Raw genomic sequence first — 19,846 nt, forward strand, 5'->3', positions numbered from 1 at the left:
AAGTCGAGATAGCAATCGGAGTGTGAGGCTGGGGAACGCCCCGCACACCCGCACGTCACCCGCGCTATCCCGCACTGGGTTAGCGTGGGGATTGTGCGGGTGTGCGGGCGACTTTCAAAATGATAATGAAGATTAGTTTGAAATTTTAATTGTTAAAATTTATTAGAGTGTATGTTTATGTATGCCTATATATCTATTTATATATATATATTTATAACTACATTGCGACTCCCCGTCTTACAGTTCTATAAGTTCTTAAGTATGGGTTGCCTGGAAGAGATCACTTTAGTGATAAGGTCGCCCTTTGTTTTTTAAGTGTATCCTGTATTCTTACTCTCTGTAATTTTAGTAACAATAAAGTTGTTTTAAATTAAATTAAATTAAATTAAAATTAAACAGACAGACAGACGGACGGACGGGCGGCGCTCTTAATCACTAGAAACGTTTTGATAAACGTACCTAACAAGGTAAGTACATCAACTATAATACACGTCTTAATAAAATATTATATTCCCTAAAGGATAGTTGGCAACTTGATACACAAGTCAGAACGGTAGTATAACAAGCATTAGGCAAATTGTAGCCGCGAGCGATAGCTTTGTACCACTTTGAACTACATATTCAGTAAGTGGTAGGTAGTTTGCTGAAAGGGCTTTAAGAAAAATATCAGTACAGTATCAGCTATGTATCATCTATGTATCATGTATCATATCCATAGAGCAGAAACAAAGAGGAGATGTTGTATTAAGATTTCCCTATGAAATATCGAGTGACATTTTGCGGGGTGAGGGGTTGTGGAACGCCGCCCACTTCTCAATTTTCCATCTGCGGGTTAGTAGCAAAACTACTCGCTTAGCGACCTAACATCGATATATTGATGTCACTACATAGTTCAGCTATCTCACACTAGATGTCAATAATCTAGAACTATTTTAATAATTACGTATAAAATTACTTACAAATGAAATGTGATACCATTCATAGCATCAGAACGTCTGTCTGAATAACTTTGACACGATAAAACACAACACTTCATCCTTTTGTTCTTAAAAACGCGAAAACACACCGATAATACGAGTCTCAATATATGTGAACCTGACGAACGCAGACAGCATACTAACTAAGGCCCCGCCCACAGTGATGACGTCAGGACCTAGTTGAAAATCACAGTGCACAGTTGCTTAGGCCAACTCCTCTTTGTTTCTGCTCTATGATCATATCATCATCGACAGACGTCCCCTGCTGGTATTAGGTCTCTTGTAGGCAAGGCAAGGTCTTGCACCTGAACCCAGCGGCTCACTGCCACTCGCTTGATGTCGTCTGGCCATCTAGTGAGGGATCTGCTAACGTTTTACGCTTTCTGGTACTATTCTAGCCTAGCACCTTGAGACTCGTTGGTCTATCGGTTTTTCAAAGTCAAACTATGTGCCCTGCCCATTGACACTTGAACTTTGCAATCCGTGGTCGGTTACTATGGTCAGATCTACGGATAATTTCTGATTTGAACATGTAGAGAAACTCCGTCCCCCGCTCAGTATTCTTATAATATAACATCGAAGTACCTACTTATAATAAGTAGGTACTAGGTACCCTTATTATAAATGCGAAATTGTGTTTGTTTGTTGATTTATTGGTTTGTTGGTTTGTTGGCTTGTCCTTCAATCAAGTCGCAACGGTGCAACGGATTGACGTAATTTTTTGCATGGGTATAGATAAAGACCTGGCGAGTGACATAGGCTAATTTTTATCCCGGAAAATCAAAGAGTTCCCACGGGATTTTTAAAAACCTAATTGCACGCGGACGAAGTCGCGGGCATTAGCTAGTAGTCCATACTTCCATACTATCCATACTAATATTATAAATGCCTAAAATGTCTGTCTATCTGTCAAAACTACTTCATTAGTATAGAATCTGATATGCATAATATATATAGCTATACCCCACTATACAAAGCTGCCAATAGGTGGCGTTCTAAGATATTAACATCTCGATATTAATCAGTAGTTTTAATGTACGTATATAACCGCCACTCTGTCAGTTTTCTTATGTTTTTGACAACATATAATAACAACTCTCAATTTTTGGAATTGATACTCTTTAGTATCAATAGTATCGCATCGGGGATGAGCCTATGAGGCGGGGGGACCACCTGCGCTAGCATCTCGCACAGGGTGAGAGTGAGACATACTTGCTAAATTCAATACCAGGGCTTCCAAGTAAGAGTACGTAAAAATACCAGGGTCTAAAACCAGGTTTTAAAATACTTTGGTTTTAAAGTATTTGGCAGTAAAGCTCGAAGTAATTTTATAGCATAGGAAATTTATCCGTGTTATAAAATAAAATAAAAATCTTTTTTATTCAATTAAACTTTTAAAGGTCGCGGGCATCAGCTAGTATAACATAATTTATTTATTTTATTAGATAAACAAACCCCATATCCCACGAATAATCTAACATTTCAACCTCAAATTGACACAGCATTTGATCCCTTTACCTCTTAATTGGGGGAAGCTTCACCCACTGAACTAGACCCTGAGGCGAGGTTTTAACGAGGTTTATCAAATTACCTAATGGATGGTATTGTTTTAATAATTTATGGTAGGATTACTTACAATTTGCATATCATACGTCCCTGCCTAACTACGTAGGTACCTAATGGGTAGCTTATATTATGTTTGTATCTATCTTTAATATATCCATCCATACTATTACCCATAGTAGTATTATATACTTTATTTGTAACCACTTCATAACAAACTAACTTATTATAATTTAATTTAATGTAATTACTAACCTAACTAACTCCCGCACAAAATTAAATAGATATAATGTAAATGAGTGAACACTTAATAGGCATATGTACAAACTAGAAATAAGTAGCTAAGTAAAAATGTAAAAGCTGTTTGTGTTCCATAATAAAAAAAAAAAAAATAAAAAAAAAATAAAAAAAAAATGCGAAAATGTGTCAGTCAGACCGTTAGCTTTTGATTTTTAGCACAGCCGATCTGTCCAATTTCAATGGTAGGTACAGAATTGTCTTAAAACCCGAGGACGGACGTACCTACCTACCTACTTATAGGTTACTTTTGTTCTCGAAAATATAATAATATAATCGATATTTACAATATAAGTTAATGCTGTATGTAGGTACGTCGGCATCTTGATGTGATTTAGTAAACTAATTATTTCGGAAACACATATTAGTTGCTTATCTTTAATTTTTTTGACTTTGAAAACTACGGTTACGAATTTTTTTCATTTGGGTACTTGTGCTATAAGAAAAGGTTACCTGCCAAATTTCATGATTCTAGGTCAACGAAGTACCTACCACAGACACGACAGACAGACAATAAAGTTATCCTATAAAGGTTCCTTTTTTCCTTTTGATGTACGGAACCCTGAAAACAATTTAACTTTGTTATTTCACAACGTAGATTAATACTCGTAGTTCTTGCCAGTATAAAACGAAGCATTAATATTAAAATTAGTTCTCATTTAAATGAAGGCTAGGTCTGACGTGCGGACCCGGGGCGGGGCGGACGCTGAAAAATGGCGGCGCCTCGCCTTGGGAGTTTAGTTTTATGAATTTCTTTTACTTACGTTTTAAAGCTTTTGTGAAATAATAATCCATACTTTAATATTATAAATGCGAAAGTGTGTCTGTCTGTCTGTCTGCTAGCCTTTCACGGCCAAACCATTTAACCGATTTTGACGAAATTTAGTACAGAGATAGCTTGCATCCCGGGGAAGGACATAGGCTACTTTTTATCCCGGAAAATAAAAGAGTTCCCATGGGATTTTTAAAAACCTAAATCCATGCGGACGAAGTCGCGGGCATCATCTAGTTATCTATACGTATAATCCGCGACAGGTCGAGATGGCAATCGGGGCATGAGGCGGAGGGACAGACGCCTCGCACATTTACTCGTGTACCCGCACGTCACCCGCGTTTGCCCGAACCGGGTTAGCGCAGGTGACGTGCGGGTGAGCCCCCCGCCTCATACTCCAATTGCCATCTCGACCTGTCGCGGACTATGTACGAGACCTTGGCGCATCCACCACTCGAGCATTTGTACAGAGTAGAAGCGCCAGGATAACATTCCTTGTAATAATATGTGGCCCAACCCGAAGAAAGGATCTAGCTCAATCGACATACTTAATGCTATATGCACAGACTATTGACTTACATTACGCGGCAGAAAATAATGTACATCGACCTTTGGAAAGAGATAGCGGTTTTGTAGAGTATTGTCTGTCGTTGAGACCGACAAAACGTCTCACATAGGTATGAATGACAGAGACAAAGTAATGTACATCGACCTTTAGAAAGAGGTTTCGACTTCGTAGAGTGTTGTCTAAGTGTCTAAGAGTTCCAGATACCTACAAGTCGCGAATTTATTTTTGAGATTTCTCATAATCATCGTTTTCATCATCATCGTCAACCGATAGACGTCCATTACTGGACATAGGTCTCTTATAGGGACTACCAAACACCATGGTCTTGCGCCGCGTGAATCCAGCTTGTACTCATATACCAAGCTTAAAATAGAGGGGTGGGCCAAAGAGTATTTTTTTTAATAAAAATAGCTAAAAAACGAGCAGGCGGGTCATCTGATGTTAAGTGATTACCGCCACCCATGAACATTTGCAGCACCAGAGGAACCGCCAAAGCGTTGCCGAGATTCCAGGAATTTCTTGGTCCGCCCTTTAAATAGTACCTAGTACCTACTACCTACCCCAGAAAAGAAAAGTCGAAACTGTTTTTAAAATACATCTTTATTAGTCTACATACTCTTTTCATTAGTATGCATCTAACAAATAACAAAATTGTCTACTTATTATACAATATCTTTACACTAGTATCGAAATACATAACAAAAAATATCAATTAAAATAAAAAATATCTAAAATTTAAAAGAGTACAAAACCATGTATTTCTGTCAAGTGCGAGTCAGACTCGCACACGAAGGGTTCCATTCCATCATACAAGACACAACGCTTTCTAATTTTGTTTAATTTTCATGGCGGCAATTTTGAATTTATTATTATTTTTTGCTATAACTGCAATAGAAATACACATTCTGTTAAAATGTCAACTCTCTTTCCACAGTGCGACAAGCCTCTCTTGGCACTTGACTGACATTGACAGGAGGGCGCTGTTGGAGAACAAAGGCTTAGAATATTCAAACAAGAACAAAGGGGACATTTGACGGCAACGTTAGTTCCAATTTTCACCACGCGCCAAGATAGCCTTGTCGCACTGTATTACGGTTCACGAGATACATCCCGCTGACAGACGGACGGACAGAGAGTGAAGTCTTAGTAATAGGGTCCCGTTAGCACCCTTTGGGTACGGAACCCTAAAAAGGAGCGCCCCTAACGACCATTTTAGTTTTGATTATACAAATTAAATGTATAGATTTGTAGAAGCAAAATGTAGAGAAAACTACACTTTTATATTTCACTAGTAGCTGTGCGTTGATAGATCAGTCAGTCAGTCAGTCAGCTTTTCCTTTTATATATATAGATTCGGAGACTAAAATGTATTTGATTCACTATTTAAAAGTAAAAGAGGTTTTGTTTCTTATAATTAAATACACCTAATAATATAAATTCCTTATTAAGTTACCTACTAATATTTACAATACAGAATATTATTAATAAATTTTAAAAAATTTGGCGATGTAAAAATTAAAATCAACTTTTCTCTTACAATTAAACTAAAAACGCACTTAATAAAATCGATTTGAAATGCTATCAATTATTACAATAAGTACCTACATTAATAGCCAACTGTTAAAAATATTTATGTTTATGTTATAATAATATGAGAATTTTATCAATTTCATTAAAACATATCATAACAGAAAAATTCAAATAGTTCTGTCGAAAGGGATAACAAATTATATTTTGTCATAACTCATAATATAGGTACAACGTTTCTAGATAATAATCAATTTAATATTATTTATTGGTATCCAAAAAAGTTTAGGGAATTGTTTTAATTAAAATTATTTTTATAAAAAAAAATCATAAAATAATTCTTCGGCAAAAAAACACGGTCCAAATATAAACTTTAAAAACATATTTATAGGAAAAAACATTTTTTTATCAATGAACAGTCATTTTTTCTAAAATCTATCCGTACCTTACGTACCAAAATACCTACAGTTTAAAAAAATCTTAATTATCAATTAATTCCTTCCGTCGTTTAATACATAAAACAGCTACCAATAGTGATTTTTTTAAAACTTATTGTCTAATTCCCCAAAAAATATACAATCCCTTGGTACCATTTTTTTCCCCCGTTACATTATTGTCTTACCCTCTTCCAGGTTCCTAACAAAAGTTTCAAAATAATCATTTAAAATTAAAAAAGTACTTGGTTTTTAATTTAAATTTAAAATTCTTATTTTTTTTACTTATATCAAAACAGAAATAAGTATGTTAACCTAATATAAATAAAGAAACTGATTAAAAATATCGACGGTATTCGCTTATTTCTTCTCTCGTAACAGAGAAAGAGATAAAAGATCGTAAGAGAAAAGAGTGTTTCTGCAATGGAAAGAGAGTTTATTAAATTTTAGGCCGCAGCATTGGGACGAGCTTAATTGCACTTTATTTCGTCGTAACTAGTCGTTATTTACTTAAACGTATTTGAGGAGTGGTCATTCTGCACCTGGAAGGTAGTATAAGGCCCGCAAATTGCTAAAGCGCGTGGCCGCCATTTTAGTGACGTCAGCACTAGACTGAGGTTTCGAGCTGATGGTATATTTTTATTTCGGCTGACGTCGAAATGACGTCATTTCGATGTTATGAGACATGGTTCCAGCGCTATATCAAATTGCGGGACTTATATTAAGTATTCTGTGATAGTGCCTATAATAGAGATTATTTTCCGTGGCCTAATAAGCAATAAGCATACACTTTTGACATCGATGGATTAATTGACAATTATTGTACTGACCCGTAGATAGAATAATAGGTAGATTTAAGTACTGTGTAACCGCATATGAGATAGCGATAGCACGACGTAACGATGAATAACACGACAATTATTACCATTGTTTAGTAGTCAATATTTGTATTAACCGATCAACAATATTTGTATTAAACGTTTTTTATGTGAAAACAAGTAAATAACTCATAAGAAATACAATTGCGCCACGAATTCTCAAAGTTTGTTTTGCAACTTCTTGTATGTAAGTTGTATGTATTCCTGCAAAAACCAGTTACACGATAAGGGACAAAAAATAGGTTAGCTGCGTCTCTGTTTATCACATTAGTAACTTTATCTGTGCTCTCTTTTTAGTGCGAATGAGAAAGCAAACGTTCCTGCATCTACCTTTATTACTCTATCTACGTACTGATCACACATGTATCGATTTCTTTTGTTGTTTTGTCCCTTTCAGGTATACGCGTCTGACAAGTCCGCCTTGATCCTTTCACTGAGGATTCAACAAAACAAAACAAAAAATGTTGTATTTGACATTGACATTGGCCGGACTTCTTGTGGCGCCCTCTGAGATCATTTTGTCTGTGGATCCTCATAGCATAGTTAGTGCAATTATTGTGAACTAAGCCATGATGGCTTCATCGACATAATATACCTATCAATCGCACCGATTCCGTTGTCTTTCTCTAAACTAAATTTAGAGTATTTGCATCCTTTTCTTTTTAACAATGCTAAAAAGGGACAGAACATGAACTTTTACATTTAAAGACTCTAAATTTTAGTGCACGCTACAAATTTAAACGGTAGGCTCGCGACTGTGCGCCAAAATCACGGGTTTTACCAGCTAAAAATTAAATTTAAAACTGTCAAACTGCGTCTGTCCTTTTCATATTACATTAGTAAGAAGAGGATGCGAATACTCTAAAATTAGGTTGTGCTCAGAATCAGTACCATTGTTTATTAATTATACTCCAAATCGGAATTATCAATAGCTGGCCGTGGATTATTAACCACAGACTCCGCGTTAACCGTATGCGTCGGCGCTGGATTCATAATCCTATTATTATTGGATATTCTAGAAACATCTAGAACGGGCAACTGTAAAACGTAATTCTGATCCAGTCTATCCATTTGCAAACGCGATCTTTCTGACCAAGGGATCGGTACTATGGGATTGGATAAACGGGGGATTCTTTGAGCTAAAGCGCGGAGTCGAGAATTTTCTGGTCGATCTGATCGGCTTTCCGATACGAAATTCTGTACGTCAGTCGGTCGTTCTGTCCTTCTAGAGCTTTCCGAACGTTGGTTAGTAAACATATGTTGGTACCGAGCTATTTCCCAAGAATGCAAAGGTCTTGCGTCCCTACCTATGCGCTGGACGGTGATTTGCCGTTGGTTTTGGTTGGTGTCTGCGGGGGTGGTTGGGTGAACTAAAATACTGTTCTGGGTCACTCTAGTCGGCGATGGGAAGTTTAATGCTAGGAAATCTGGTAGAGGTACGCAGAACACGCCTAGTTCCTCCTGTAAAGAGAAAAATAATCCGATGAAACCATAAAAAATCTACTTTTTACTAAGATGATCGCCACGGACTTGGTGTTACCCGTTAAGGAGTTCCGTTCTTCTTCTCCAACAACTATTCATCAGATCTTCACTATATTTACATGGAACCTGACAGTGCAATCTTTAGAATAGAAAAAAAAATTACGAAATCGGTTAAGATTTCGCGGAGTTATTGAGTAACATCGACAAAAAATTTCATTCCCTATCCCAAAGGAATCCCGAAACACTTCTCCCTACTATCAGGAAGGACTTTCTCTTTATCTCACTCTCATTTGATTTCTCTTTTTTTCTCATCATCTGTAGGTATAAATAACATGTATAATGTATATTATACTCACATTGGCGTTGGGCGTCCTCTCCCCACTATCAGGAATGGTGAGGAAGGGTTTTCTTTCTATCTCGCTCGAACCGTTGGTGGCAGGTTTCTCCTTCTCTTTCTCTTCGTCGAGCGCAATGTCAGGAACCACTTGCAAATCCTCGGGAGGGTTGGGAACTATGACGTAGCTTGCTATGATGCTGGATAGCTGGTCTAGAACCTAAAAATAAAGTATCCATACTAATATTATAGACAAGCCTTAGATTAATTAAGACTGTCTAACGTCATTAACTATATCCATAAAAAATCACGTCAATCCATTGGTTCCGTACCGCAAATTGAAAAAAGGAACCCTTATATAGCATCACTTTGTGGTCTGTCTTTCTTTCTGTCATGTTTGTCAATTCAAGGGAATCCAAAGCTTATGGTCCGTAAAAAATGACTCCTCACGCGCCATTTTTAATTTTTTTGACAAATTTCATGTCAAAAGTACCGTTCTAGTCCTAAAAATATTACTCAATTTTCTTAAAAGACTGATTGCTGATACCTATTATGTTTATATACGTTTTACAGAATATTGTTAATGAATTATTAATATTCAACACTCAAACCAACCAAGTGCGAGTCAGGCTCGCGCCACAAGGGTTCCGTACTACAGTCGTATTTTTTCGACATTTTGCACGATAATTCAAAAACTATGATGCATAACAATTTAATTTTTTTGTGTGATCTAAGCCTAAATTCACGGTTTTCAGATTTTTCCCCAAAAGTCAGCTATAAGATCTACCTACCTGCCAAATTTCATAATTCTAGGTCAACGGGAAGTACCCTGTAGGTTTCTTGACAGATCAACAGACAGACAGATAACAAAGTGATCCTATAAGGGTTCCGTTTTTCCTTTTGAGGTACGGAAACGTAAAAATAACATATTAATCTTACTTAAAGGTTGGAATTGGGTTGGGTTGTAATTTTTATATTATGAAAATTATTCTCAGAAAGATCTGGCGGCACTGGGATCTTTGACGAATACCAAAATTGGTGAAATTACCTGGTCAGCAAGCAATCTGTGCTTAGGATCCTTAACCAGCAGCCTCTGTATCAGGAACACCGTGTTGTCCGTCACTTGAACTGAATTCCCATCCCTGAAAGTAAAATTTTCGAATCAAATGAACAGTTCCCACTTCATAAATCTAAGAGACCGAATAGATTTTATGATAATGTGCTTTCTATCTTAAAATCTTCTAAATATATAAAAGGAAAAACTGACTGATTAACTGAACTATCAACGCACAGCTCAAACTACTGGATGGATCGGGCTGTTTAACATTGCATTTCTATACTTTGAAATATCCTATACTTTGTCTGGTGAAAAGAAAAAGGTACAAGTGGTACGAGCGCAGTGAGCGCAAATCCGACAAAGTACTTACGGCGGTATATTATAGTTGGCAGCCTGTATACGACTGAACAGCTGCGCTAGACTCGTGTCACAGAACGGGAATTGCAGCATTGTGTATAGAACTACTGAACTAAACACTAGTACGAGCGCAGTGAGCGCAAATCCGACAAAGTACTTACGGCGGTATATTATAGTTGGCAGCCTGTATACGACTGAACAGCTGCGCTAGACTCGTGTCACAGAACGGGAATTGCCCGTACAGCATTGTGTATAGAACTACTGAACTAAACACTAGTACGAGCGCAGTGAGCGCAAATCCGACAAAGTACTTACGGCGGTATATTATAGTTGGCAGCCTGTATACGACTGAACAGCTGCGCTAGACTCGTGTCACAAAACGGGAATTGCCCATACAGCATTGTGTATAGCACTACACCTAAAGCCCACATGTCTGAGGGCTTGCCGAGGTAGGGCTTACATAATAACACGTCAGGCGAGATGTAGGCTGGCGAACCTGCAAAATAAGAATGGTCATCATCATGATCAATCCATCGTCCACTCCATGGTCCACTACACAATCCTTAAAGTCTTCTGCCCAGGTGGGGCACCACACAGGCGCCGCACCGCCAACGCAATGCTTCGTGTGGACAACAAAGTGATCCTATAACAGCCCTTTCACACTGCATCCAGTTTTCTGCAGGATCCCGTTTGATGGCGAATGTGTTTGTATGCTAGCGTTCACACGAGCATCCCGCATGCGGGCTGCTCGCTAGCATATAAACACATTCGCCATCAAACGGGATCCTGCAAAAAACTGGACGCAGCAGTCTAAAAGGGCTGTAAGGGTTCCTTTTTCCTTTTGAGTTATGGAAGCCAAAAACCGGCCAAGTGCGAGTCAGACTCGCGCACCGAGGGTTCCGTGTTTGGGTATTTTTTTCGACATTTCTCACGATAAATCAAAAACTATTATCCATGAAAATAAATATAAATCTGTTTTAGAATATACAGATAAAGCTCTTTTATATGATGTTGTTCATTGTGATGTAATCACAAATCTACGGTTTTCGGATTTAGTCCTATACTTGTATGTAAGACCTACTTACCTGCAAAATTTCATGATTCTAGGTCAAAGGTACCCCATAGGTTTTTTGACAGACACAACAGACAGACAGCAAAGTGATTCTATTAGGATTCCTTGTTTGTTTTTGAGGTACGGAACCCTAAAAATGATCCTAGCTGGGTTGAAATATCTGCTATTTACCGTATTTTATAAGTAGACTAGTTATTCTTACCTCTCTGATCCTTCAGCAGATCTCTATCGCTACCTAAATGTGTTCCAAGACAGAAATTAGTTAAGATAACCCTTCCTGTCCTTTGATTTAATACTATGTTGCCCAACTTCAGATCTCTGTGTACTATGTTGGTCTGTAATTTAAAAAATATTTAATTAATTCCCAGATATCAGCTTTAAGGTGTGTCAATTGGGCAATATGATAAAACGGCTTTTCTCACGTTTTTCGTCGACCTTAGCCCGACTAGTTTCGAACCCATCCATGGTCCTTTTTCACAGGGACTCAGTTCGAGCACGCCGAACCCCAGATGGGTTCGAAACTAGTCGGGCTGACGCCGATCGAAATACGTGAGTAAAGCCGTTTTATCACACATGGAAATCACTCACGTTAGTTTAAAAGATATACTTTACTTTACTTACTTTACTTTAAAAATTATTATAGTATAATGATTTTTAAAATAATTAAAAAAAGGTCATATTATTAATGCAAAGTACTTAATATTATTAAGTACTTAATATTATTAAGTACTTTGCATTAATAATATGACCTTTTTTAAACTTAAACTGGATCAACTACACAGATAAGATAAATGGACCTTTATCAAAATTTTAAAAAAATTCTAAGTGTAAAAAAGGGTTGCTCCTCAAATAAAAATTATTACACAATCAAAGACTATGTAAATTATCTATTGTAAATGGGCTAACCTGGAAGGGGTATGGCAGTTTTTTTTTATAAAACCCACACCCCTTTGGTTTCTACACAGCATCGTACCGGAACGCTAAATTGCTTGGCGGCACGGCCTTGCCGGTAGGGTGGTAACTAGCCTCGGCTGAAGCTACCCACCAGACCAGACCAGAAATTTAGAAATTATAAAATTCCAAATCACTGCCAGAAATCGAACCCGGGACCTCCCATTAATAAGATCACAGCGCTTACCACTGTGCCAGGGAGGTCGTCGCTTCTTTTTTTTTGAGATATGGAAGTTGGAACCCTAAAAATAGCTTAATCAATATGAACATCTCATAGTTACTTACTTTATGCAAATTAGCGACAACCCTAACAATATCATAGAATATCAGTACAGCCTCTTTCTCCGGAACCTTCTTCACTTTAGTGACATACTGCTGCAGGTTTATGAGCTCACTGCCCTTGTCACTGAACTGGTGGGCGGTGACACTGTCTAGAACTAGGAACAGTCTTTGTCTCACTCGGCCAGTGTAAATGTACCCTGGCCCGTTGGGGTTTGGCACTTCTTCTAATGCATGGTCCTGGAAAAGTAAAAAATACTGTAAAACACTGACCCCTACACAACATAGAAGTTTTAATAATTAATGGGATATAATAATTTGGTGACTGCTAATGGCATAGGTTTATTAATATGATGGTATATGCATCTGACGATTCAAAAATACTTGTAAAAGTTTAATTAAATAAAAAATATTTTTATTTTATTTTATTGAAGCGACTTTTAAAAAATACCTTTTGGGATACTTTTTTGTGCTGCGGTAATAATATTGTAAGGTATTGTAATATTATTTGAGATTTTTTTTCTATTTTAGGATATTACTCTGTGAGGACACCTTCTCAGAAGACATTTAAAGCTGAGATCTATAGAGTGTACTCTGACTTTGCTCAGACTAAAGTTTCCTTTAAAGCAAGACCGACTTATGTGAGCGACATAATGCTGTCTCATTTTAATAATGTGTTAAGTCTTAGCAAAGTTAATGTGGTCTATAGATCTCAGCCGAAGACTATTACATACCTTAAACAGTCCATGATGATGAATAACACCATCCTGGTCTTTCAACAGGGACAGAAGTGAATACTCAGTGTGTAAAAGCATCTTCCCCTGCCTGTCATCCTGAGTTTCCACCTGCCCTTCATTCCGCAAAGTCAATATCTTTATTTGGTAAAAGTCATCAGTCTTTTCCTTCCTTGCTAAACATTGGACAATACTTTTCACAGGACTAGGCCCTAGTTTAGGCCCTAGTAGGTAAGGTCCCGCCTTACGAACTAGTTTTTCTGGCACAGGTGTGCCTGGCGCAGGTACATCGCTTTTATTGTACGTTACTTGCGTTTTCTTAGGTGAATTTGGACTTAACTTTTTGGAGTTCTTTAGGACCGAGCTGGACGTTGAACTCACGTAAGCGGCCACTCTAGGGATCTTCGGTCTGGGTTGCAGTAACAAAGGTCGGGTACGTTTACCATGGTTCACACTACACCCAGGCTTTTCTTGATCCATAACTTTAGTATACAAATGAATTTGTCAATGTTAAACTATGAAATAAAAAGCCACACTCTCACGTTTTAAGATTTAGTAGACTTTTGAACACTACAACATGCTGTTTGAACTCCGAAAACGGTACAAAAGTGAAAATCGAAATCTTTTTATTTACTGTGGCCAAATGTCGTCCAGGTCGTCCTGAAAAAAACTACTATAATTTTATGACACTTATGAGTATGACAGTTCCACAGATTGCGAAAATCTATTCACCTGTGAATAGACTTTCATTGTGTGATAAAAAAAAATTTTTTGATTTCTAAGATCAGTTTTAGCAATTTACTAGTTAATTTGTACGAAAAATACAAAATAACAGCAACATAATATTACTAACAAGACCATTCTCAAAAGTGCTCGTGTGACTACGCTTGTGAAATAATTGTGAAACCGTGGGCAACACTCACGCAACACTATTCTAATTTTTATGATTATCAATCATCTTTGACTTTTGATTTTGACTTTTGACAGATATTTTTAACCATGTTTTTGGGAAAGCCTGTGTAGTTCGGAAGATATTTTTGTGACATAATAAATAATTTTATTGCGAAATACGAGATTGGCAGAGATACTGTAAATAAAAGAGACCATAAAACAGTATGTGGAAGGGCCTCAGATTAACGCAGTCCCAACTGTTGAAATTAAACTTCAATGGACATAAACTCCAACCTCTCGGAGTGCCAGCGTTGGATACTGTGTTGAACCAGTGGTACGAGTTCTGTAAGAAGCCTCCTAAAGGATTCGAGAAGTATTTCCAACCGGGTGGTGGTCAGAAACAGGAGAAAAAGCCTGAGAAAGATGATTCGCCAGCGCCGTCAAAAAGTACGCCGCCTCCTCCAAAATCGAGCTCGTCACAAGATAAATGGAACATCAATATGTTTTCGAACACCCCCGGAGGCGGCCGAGGCCCCGGCCGTGGCGGTTACGAGGGCCAGGACCGAGAAAAGTGGATGATGTTCGGCGCAATGGGTGTCGTAACGTTAATAGCTTCAATAGCATACTTCGAGCTTAGATATAGAGAGATAAGCTGGAGAGACTTCGTTAATTTATATTTAAATAAAGGATCAGTCGATAAACTAGAAGTTATAAACAAAAAATGGGTAAGAGTCAAGTTACAGTCGGGTGCATTTGAGAATAAAATTATATGGTTTGCGATTGGCAGTGTAGATTCCTTTGAGAGAAATTTAGAGAATGCACAGATTGAAATGAATGTAGACCCACCGAATTTCGTTCCCGTCATATACAAGACAGAGGTAGAAGCTGCTAGCTTGACAGGTATGCTGCCTACTTTATTAATAATTGGATTTTTAATCTACATGATGAGAAGATCAGCTGATATGATGGGTAGAGGAGGTCGTAAAGGTGGTGGCCTATTTGGTGGAGTAATGGAGTCAACCGCCAAACTTATAAACCCAACGGACATCGGTGTAAAGTTCCAAGACGTAGCAGGTTGTGAGGAAGCTAAAATTGAGATAATGGAGTTTGTAAACTTCCTGAAAAATCCACAGCAGTATATAGATTTGGGCGCTAAGATACCCAAAGGAGCTCTATTAACTGGGCCTCCAGGTACTGGTAAGACATTGCTCGCTAAAGCAACCGCTGGAGAAGCAAATGTGCCATTTCTAACTGTATCAGGCTCTGAATTTCTAGAGATGTTTGTTGGAGTCGGTCCGTCTAGAGTAAGAGACATGTTTTCTATGGCCCGTAAACATGCACCATGTATCTTATTCATTGATGAAATTGATGCTGTCGGTAGAAAGAGGGGCGGACGTAGCTTTGGGGGTCATTCGGACAGGAAAATACCCTGAATCAACTTCTAGTAGAGATGGATGGATTAATACGACGACAAATGTTGTAGTTCTTGCAGCAACAAATAGAGTGGATATCTTGGATAAAGCGTTGCTAAGACCTGGTAGATTCGACAGGCAGATCTTTGTGCCTGCTCCGGATATAAAGGGAAGAGCCTCCATTTTCAAAGTTCATCTGGCACCTCTCAAGACGACAATTAATAGAGACAATTTGGCGCGCAAAATGGCTGCATTGACTCCAGGTATGTGCAGTTGTTAGCAAGTGTAGAATCTATATTTTTACTACATTAGTACAGAAAAAAAATCTGCAATCAAGTTCTTCAGGAAAGGTAACCGACGACTCAGAGACTGATCTATCAACTTTAAAAAATTCAGTAGGAACTTTGTTTTTCTGGGATAAATAATAAATATATAAAAATATTTTTATTCAATTACACTTTTAGAAGTATTTTTGAATCGTTAAATGCATCTACCACTGGTTCGGAATGCCTTTCCTACCGAGAAGAACCAGCAAGAAACTCGGCGGTTGCTCTTTTCAAAGATTTGATATACAATATTATGCCATGTATAAAAAGCATTTGCAGTCCTGCGCGTTTGCTGGAACGAGCTGCAGGTCAAATCAACGCTCTTTTATCGTTTAGATAATTTTCAATTGTGTAATATGCTTTCTTCAGGAGCATACTATTAATAGATTTTTTATTTAGAGATAGAAAAGTAACTTATGTCACCCTCCAGGTGTTAAACTATATTCGTGCGATAAAACACGTCGATCCATTGCGGCGTGATTGAAGGACAAATCAACAAACTTTCGCATTTATAATATGGCTAGTGATTCAGATTTCAGTCTGCTGACGCACGAAAGTCCTTGCATCGCATCGGCAACTGCACCTATCTTCTTTTAATATATAAAACAAAAATGTTTCTAACATTTTTTGTGTTTTATATTATGATGACTTTAAAACTATCCAACCGATGTTCTCCAAACCGGTTTAATTTGAAAGATAATAATGCGAAGATTTTTTATGAAGATCACTTTATTGTCTGTCTGCCAAAAACCTAGAGGGTAATTTGGCAGGTAGGTAGGTCTTATAGCACACGTAAGGGAAAAAAGCCAACAGATTTTTATTTATTTTTATGCATTATAGTTTTTGATTTTTCGTGCAAAATGTCGAAAAAATACGACTGTAGTACGAAACCGTCGGCGCGTGAGTCTGACTCGCACATGGCAGGTTTTTCTTTGATTCTATATCCAGTCATTTCTATGTAGGATAACGCACTGGTACCACTCAGTTGCCAGACGCAACACGTTCCGTGGCTTCACTCTAACAGCGATTACGCACTGCACTTCCGTCATCCCTGAGAATACCACTTACCAGCGATTATCTACGACATTATGTCATAAACTCCCATACGAAACAAAAAATGAACATATTTTCACGAACGAGGATCGGATGAGGGCGTAACCGCCGTAACTCGGGAAATCTAGGTTACAAAGCTGACATTCACGGCATCAGTTTCCACTATAATTTTAATATGGGTACCTTCAAGTCAAGAGCGAATAGCCATCTTCTAGACAAGCGTGCTACATCTTAGGCTGCATCATCACTGGCCAGCAAGGCTGATTGCTGCCAAGCGCTAGTCTTTAATTAATTAAAGACTCGCAAACTACTCAGTTCCAACCTAAATATTGAGACACTTACAACTGCCCCGAATCTTCCGAATTTTTCAATACCTAATCTTTGTTATTGTAAACCAATAGGTATCCACTGCTGGACATTCATTACTCGTATGTCTTTTGGGGTTCATTGTCCCTAATGGGGGTTTGCCAATGCTAAGTTTTCCATTGTGAAGCTGCCATTCCAGCATCTTTGAACCTGTTTGTCTGTTCTTCGAACTATGCGCCCCATTGTCACTTCAATAATATCTAATTTCGACATATTTTCTTTTCCAGGTTTCACTGGCGCGGACATAGCCAACGTATGCAACGAAGCAGCTCTAATCGCAGCAAGAGAGCTAGCCAACAACATCACAATGAAAAACTTCGAACAAGCCATCGAGAGGGTTGTAGCTGGCATGGAAAAGAAATCGAAGTACTTCCAACCTGATGAGAGAAAGATTGTGGCTTACCACGAAGCTGGGCATGCCGTCGCAGGCTGGTTCTTACAACACGCGGATCCGTTACTAAAAGTCTCGATCATACCAAGAGGCAAAGGGCTAGGATACGCCCAGTATTTACCAAAAGAACAGTATTTGTATAGCAAAGAACAGCTCTTTGACAGAATGTGTATGACATTAGGAGGCCGAGTAAGCGAAGAGCTTTTCTTCGGCAGAATAACAACAGGAGCACAAGACGACTTGAAAAAGATAACCCAAAGCGCTTACGCCCAAATAGTACATTACGGAATGAATGCTAAAGTTGGCAATGTTTCCTTTGAAATGCCGCAACCAGGAGAAATGGTTATAGATAAACCGTACTCGGAAAAAACTGCGGAGTTAATCGATTCCGAAGTGAGAGAATTAATAAATTCCGCGCACAAACATACAACGGAATTATTGACAAATCATAAGGAAAATATCGAAAAAGTGGCTGAGAGACTTTTGAAACAAGAAATTTTGAGTAGAGATGACATGATCGAGCTTTTAGGACCAAGACCCTTCCCTGAAAAGAGTACTTACGAAGAATTCGTTGAAGGTACAGGTTCTTTAGACGAGGATACCACACTACCCGAAGGTCTCAAAGATTGGAACAAAGAAAAGCAGACCACGCCAAAGTCTGAAAGTATACCATCCCCCGCAAGTCCCAGTAAATAAGCCATTGTTATAAATAGATTGTTGAGTTTTTAGTCAGTTTATGCGAAATAAATAGATTACAATTTAAGAATTAAATTGCTTTTTTTTTTGTTTTGTGTTATGCTCTATTATTCTGGTGGTTATGTTTTGAGATAATACGGGTGTTGCAGTCACAATTTTATTTATTTATGTATACCTACTAATGTACCTATATAAATATGTATTAAAATATGCAAAAATACAGGTGGTCAATAATAATCTACTGGGCACAGACCTTAACACAATTGTACAGGTGATAAGTGGCTTACGATTAGCCTAGGTTTTGCATTGAAGGAGTTTTGTATTGAGGTGAATTTAGGAACAACGACAGCACCCACGAGTCACAATCTTAATGCTGAAGAAAGACTGCAGAATGCAGATACGGTACCTTAGCAAGTCGTCCCATTCGCAACTCGTGCAATTCGCAGCTCGTCCCATTCGCATTTTGTCCCAATCGCAGCTCGTCCCATTCGCATTTTGTCCCATTCGCAGCTCGTCCCATTCGCAAGTGGTCCCATTCACTATTTATGTTCGCAACTCGTCCTGTTCTGTGCTCTAGGCTAGGCAAGGTTTACTAACTATAATGTTAATTTGAAAAAACTATTGAGGGGGGGGGGGGGGGGGGGGTATTAGGTTTTGTAAGGTGTGACAGGAGTTACGACATTTGCGTTGCGAGTTGTGAAACGAGTCACGAGTCACGACATGAGTAGATATCACAGGAGATCGAAGTCGTAGGTACCTACCTACATATTATATAGGAATCCGTGAATCTCCTTGCATTAATTTGCATCACCATGGCGACGCGTCGCACTATTGTCCGTTCATCGTAATTGGTGGGGTGCTTCGGCCGTGGCTAGTTACTATCCTAGCCGTGCCGCCAAGCGATTTAGCGTTGCGGTATCCGGTACGATGCCCGCTTCCATCTTTGACTGCATCATCACATAACCCTTACCACCACCCCATTTGGGTGTCCGGGTAGCGGGGAGGGTAACTGCGCACGCCGTCGCAACTTCACGCAGACGCATTTAAGTTTAAATCGTACTGTACTAAGGTGTGACTAAGGTAAAGTCAAAGTCAAATGATTTATTCAAAATAGGTAATTAATAACGCTTTTTGATGGTCAGATGTTGGATTTCTAAGATATAATAGTGGTGGTATAAAGAACTAACTTACTCACGCGTCAAGTTACGATGAACTGGACCAGTGTGGACTTAACTTCATTTTTCTGGAGCTTTTAGAGCGGCCTACGGTCACATACGGTCGCAATCCGCTAACGTAATTTTGAATTCGCACTAAAACTAGGTACGCTTAGGCGCAACACACACCTGCAGAACGTGAAGTCGAAGCCCGAGCCGCAATGTCTTTTGATAATAATATTCAAAACTATGCGTTATTTACCATAGTAGTATAT

General features: G+C 38.4%; 2 protein-coding genes across 2 annotated transcripts; one reads left to right on the plus strand and one right to left on the minus strand.

The window, feature by feature from the left end:
* Positions 1-4,759: 4,759 nt before the first annotated feature.
* On the minus strand, positions 4,760-13,930 carry LOC117992348 (serine/threonine-protein kinase 40-like). Its single transcript, XM_034980027.2, has 7 exons — positions 13,283-13,930; positions 12,555-12,788; positions 11,521-11,653; positions 10,562-10,742; positions 9,881-9,974; positions 8,855-9,052; positions 4,760-8,477 (listed from the first exon to the last, which is right to left on the minus strand). The coding sequence occupies exons 1-7, from the start codon at positions 13,760-13,762 to the stop codon at positions 7,917-7,919; spliced, it is 1,881 nt and encodes a 626-aa protein (XP_034835918.1). The 5' UTR covers positions 13,763-13,930; the 3' UTR covers positions 4,760-7,916.
* Positions 13,931-14,251: 321 nt separating this feature from the next.
* Afg3l2 (AFG3 like matrix AAA peptidase subunit 2) lies at positions 14,252-18,481 on the plus strand. Its single transcript, XM_034979914.2, is given in 4 exon segments — positions 14,252-15,586; positions 15,589-15,630; positions 15,633-15,848; positions 17,558-18,481. Coding segments are annotated over 4 exon segments (2,307 nt in total). The 5' UTR covers positions 14,252-14,397; the 3' UTR covers positions 18,418-18,481.
* The last annotated feature ends 1,365 nt before the right edge of the window (positions 18,482-19,846 follow it).

This window comes from Maniola hyperantus, chromosome 21 (genome assembly GCF_902806685.2).
Source record: "Maniola hyperantus chromosome 21, iAphHyp1.2, whole genome shotgun sequence".
Taxonomy (NCBI): Eukaryota; Metazoa; Arthropoda; class Insecta; order Lepidoptera; family Nymphalidae; genus Maniola; species Maniola hyperantus.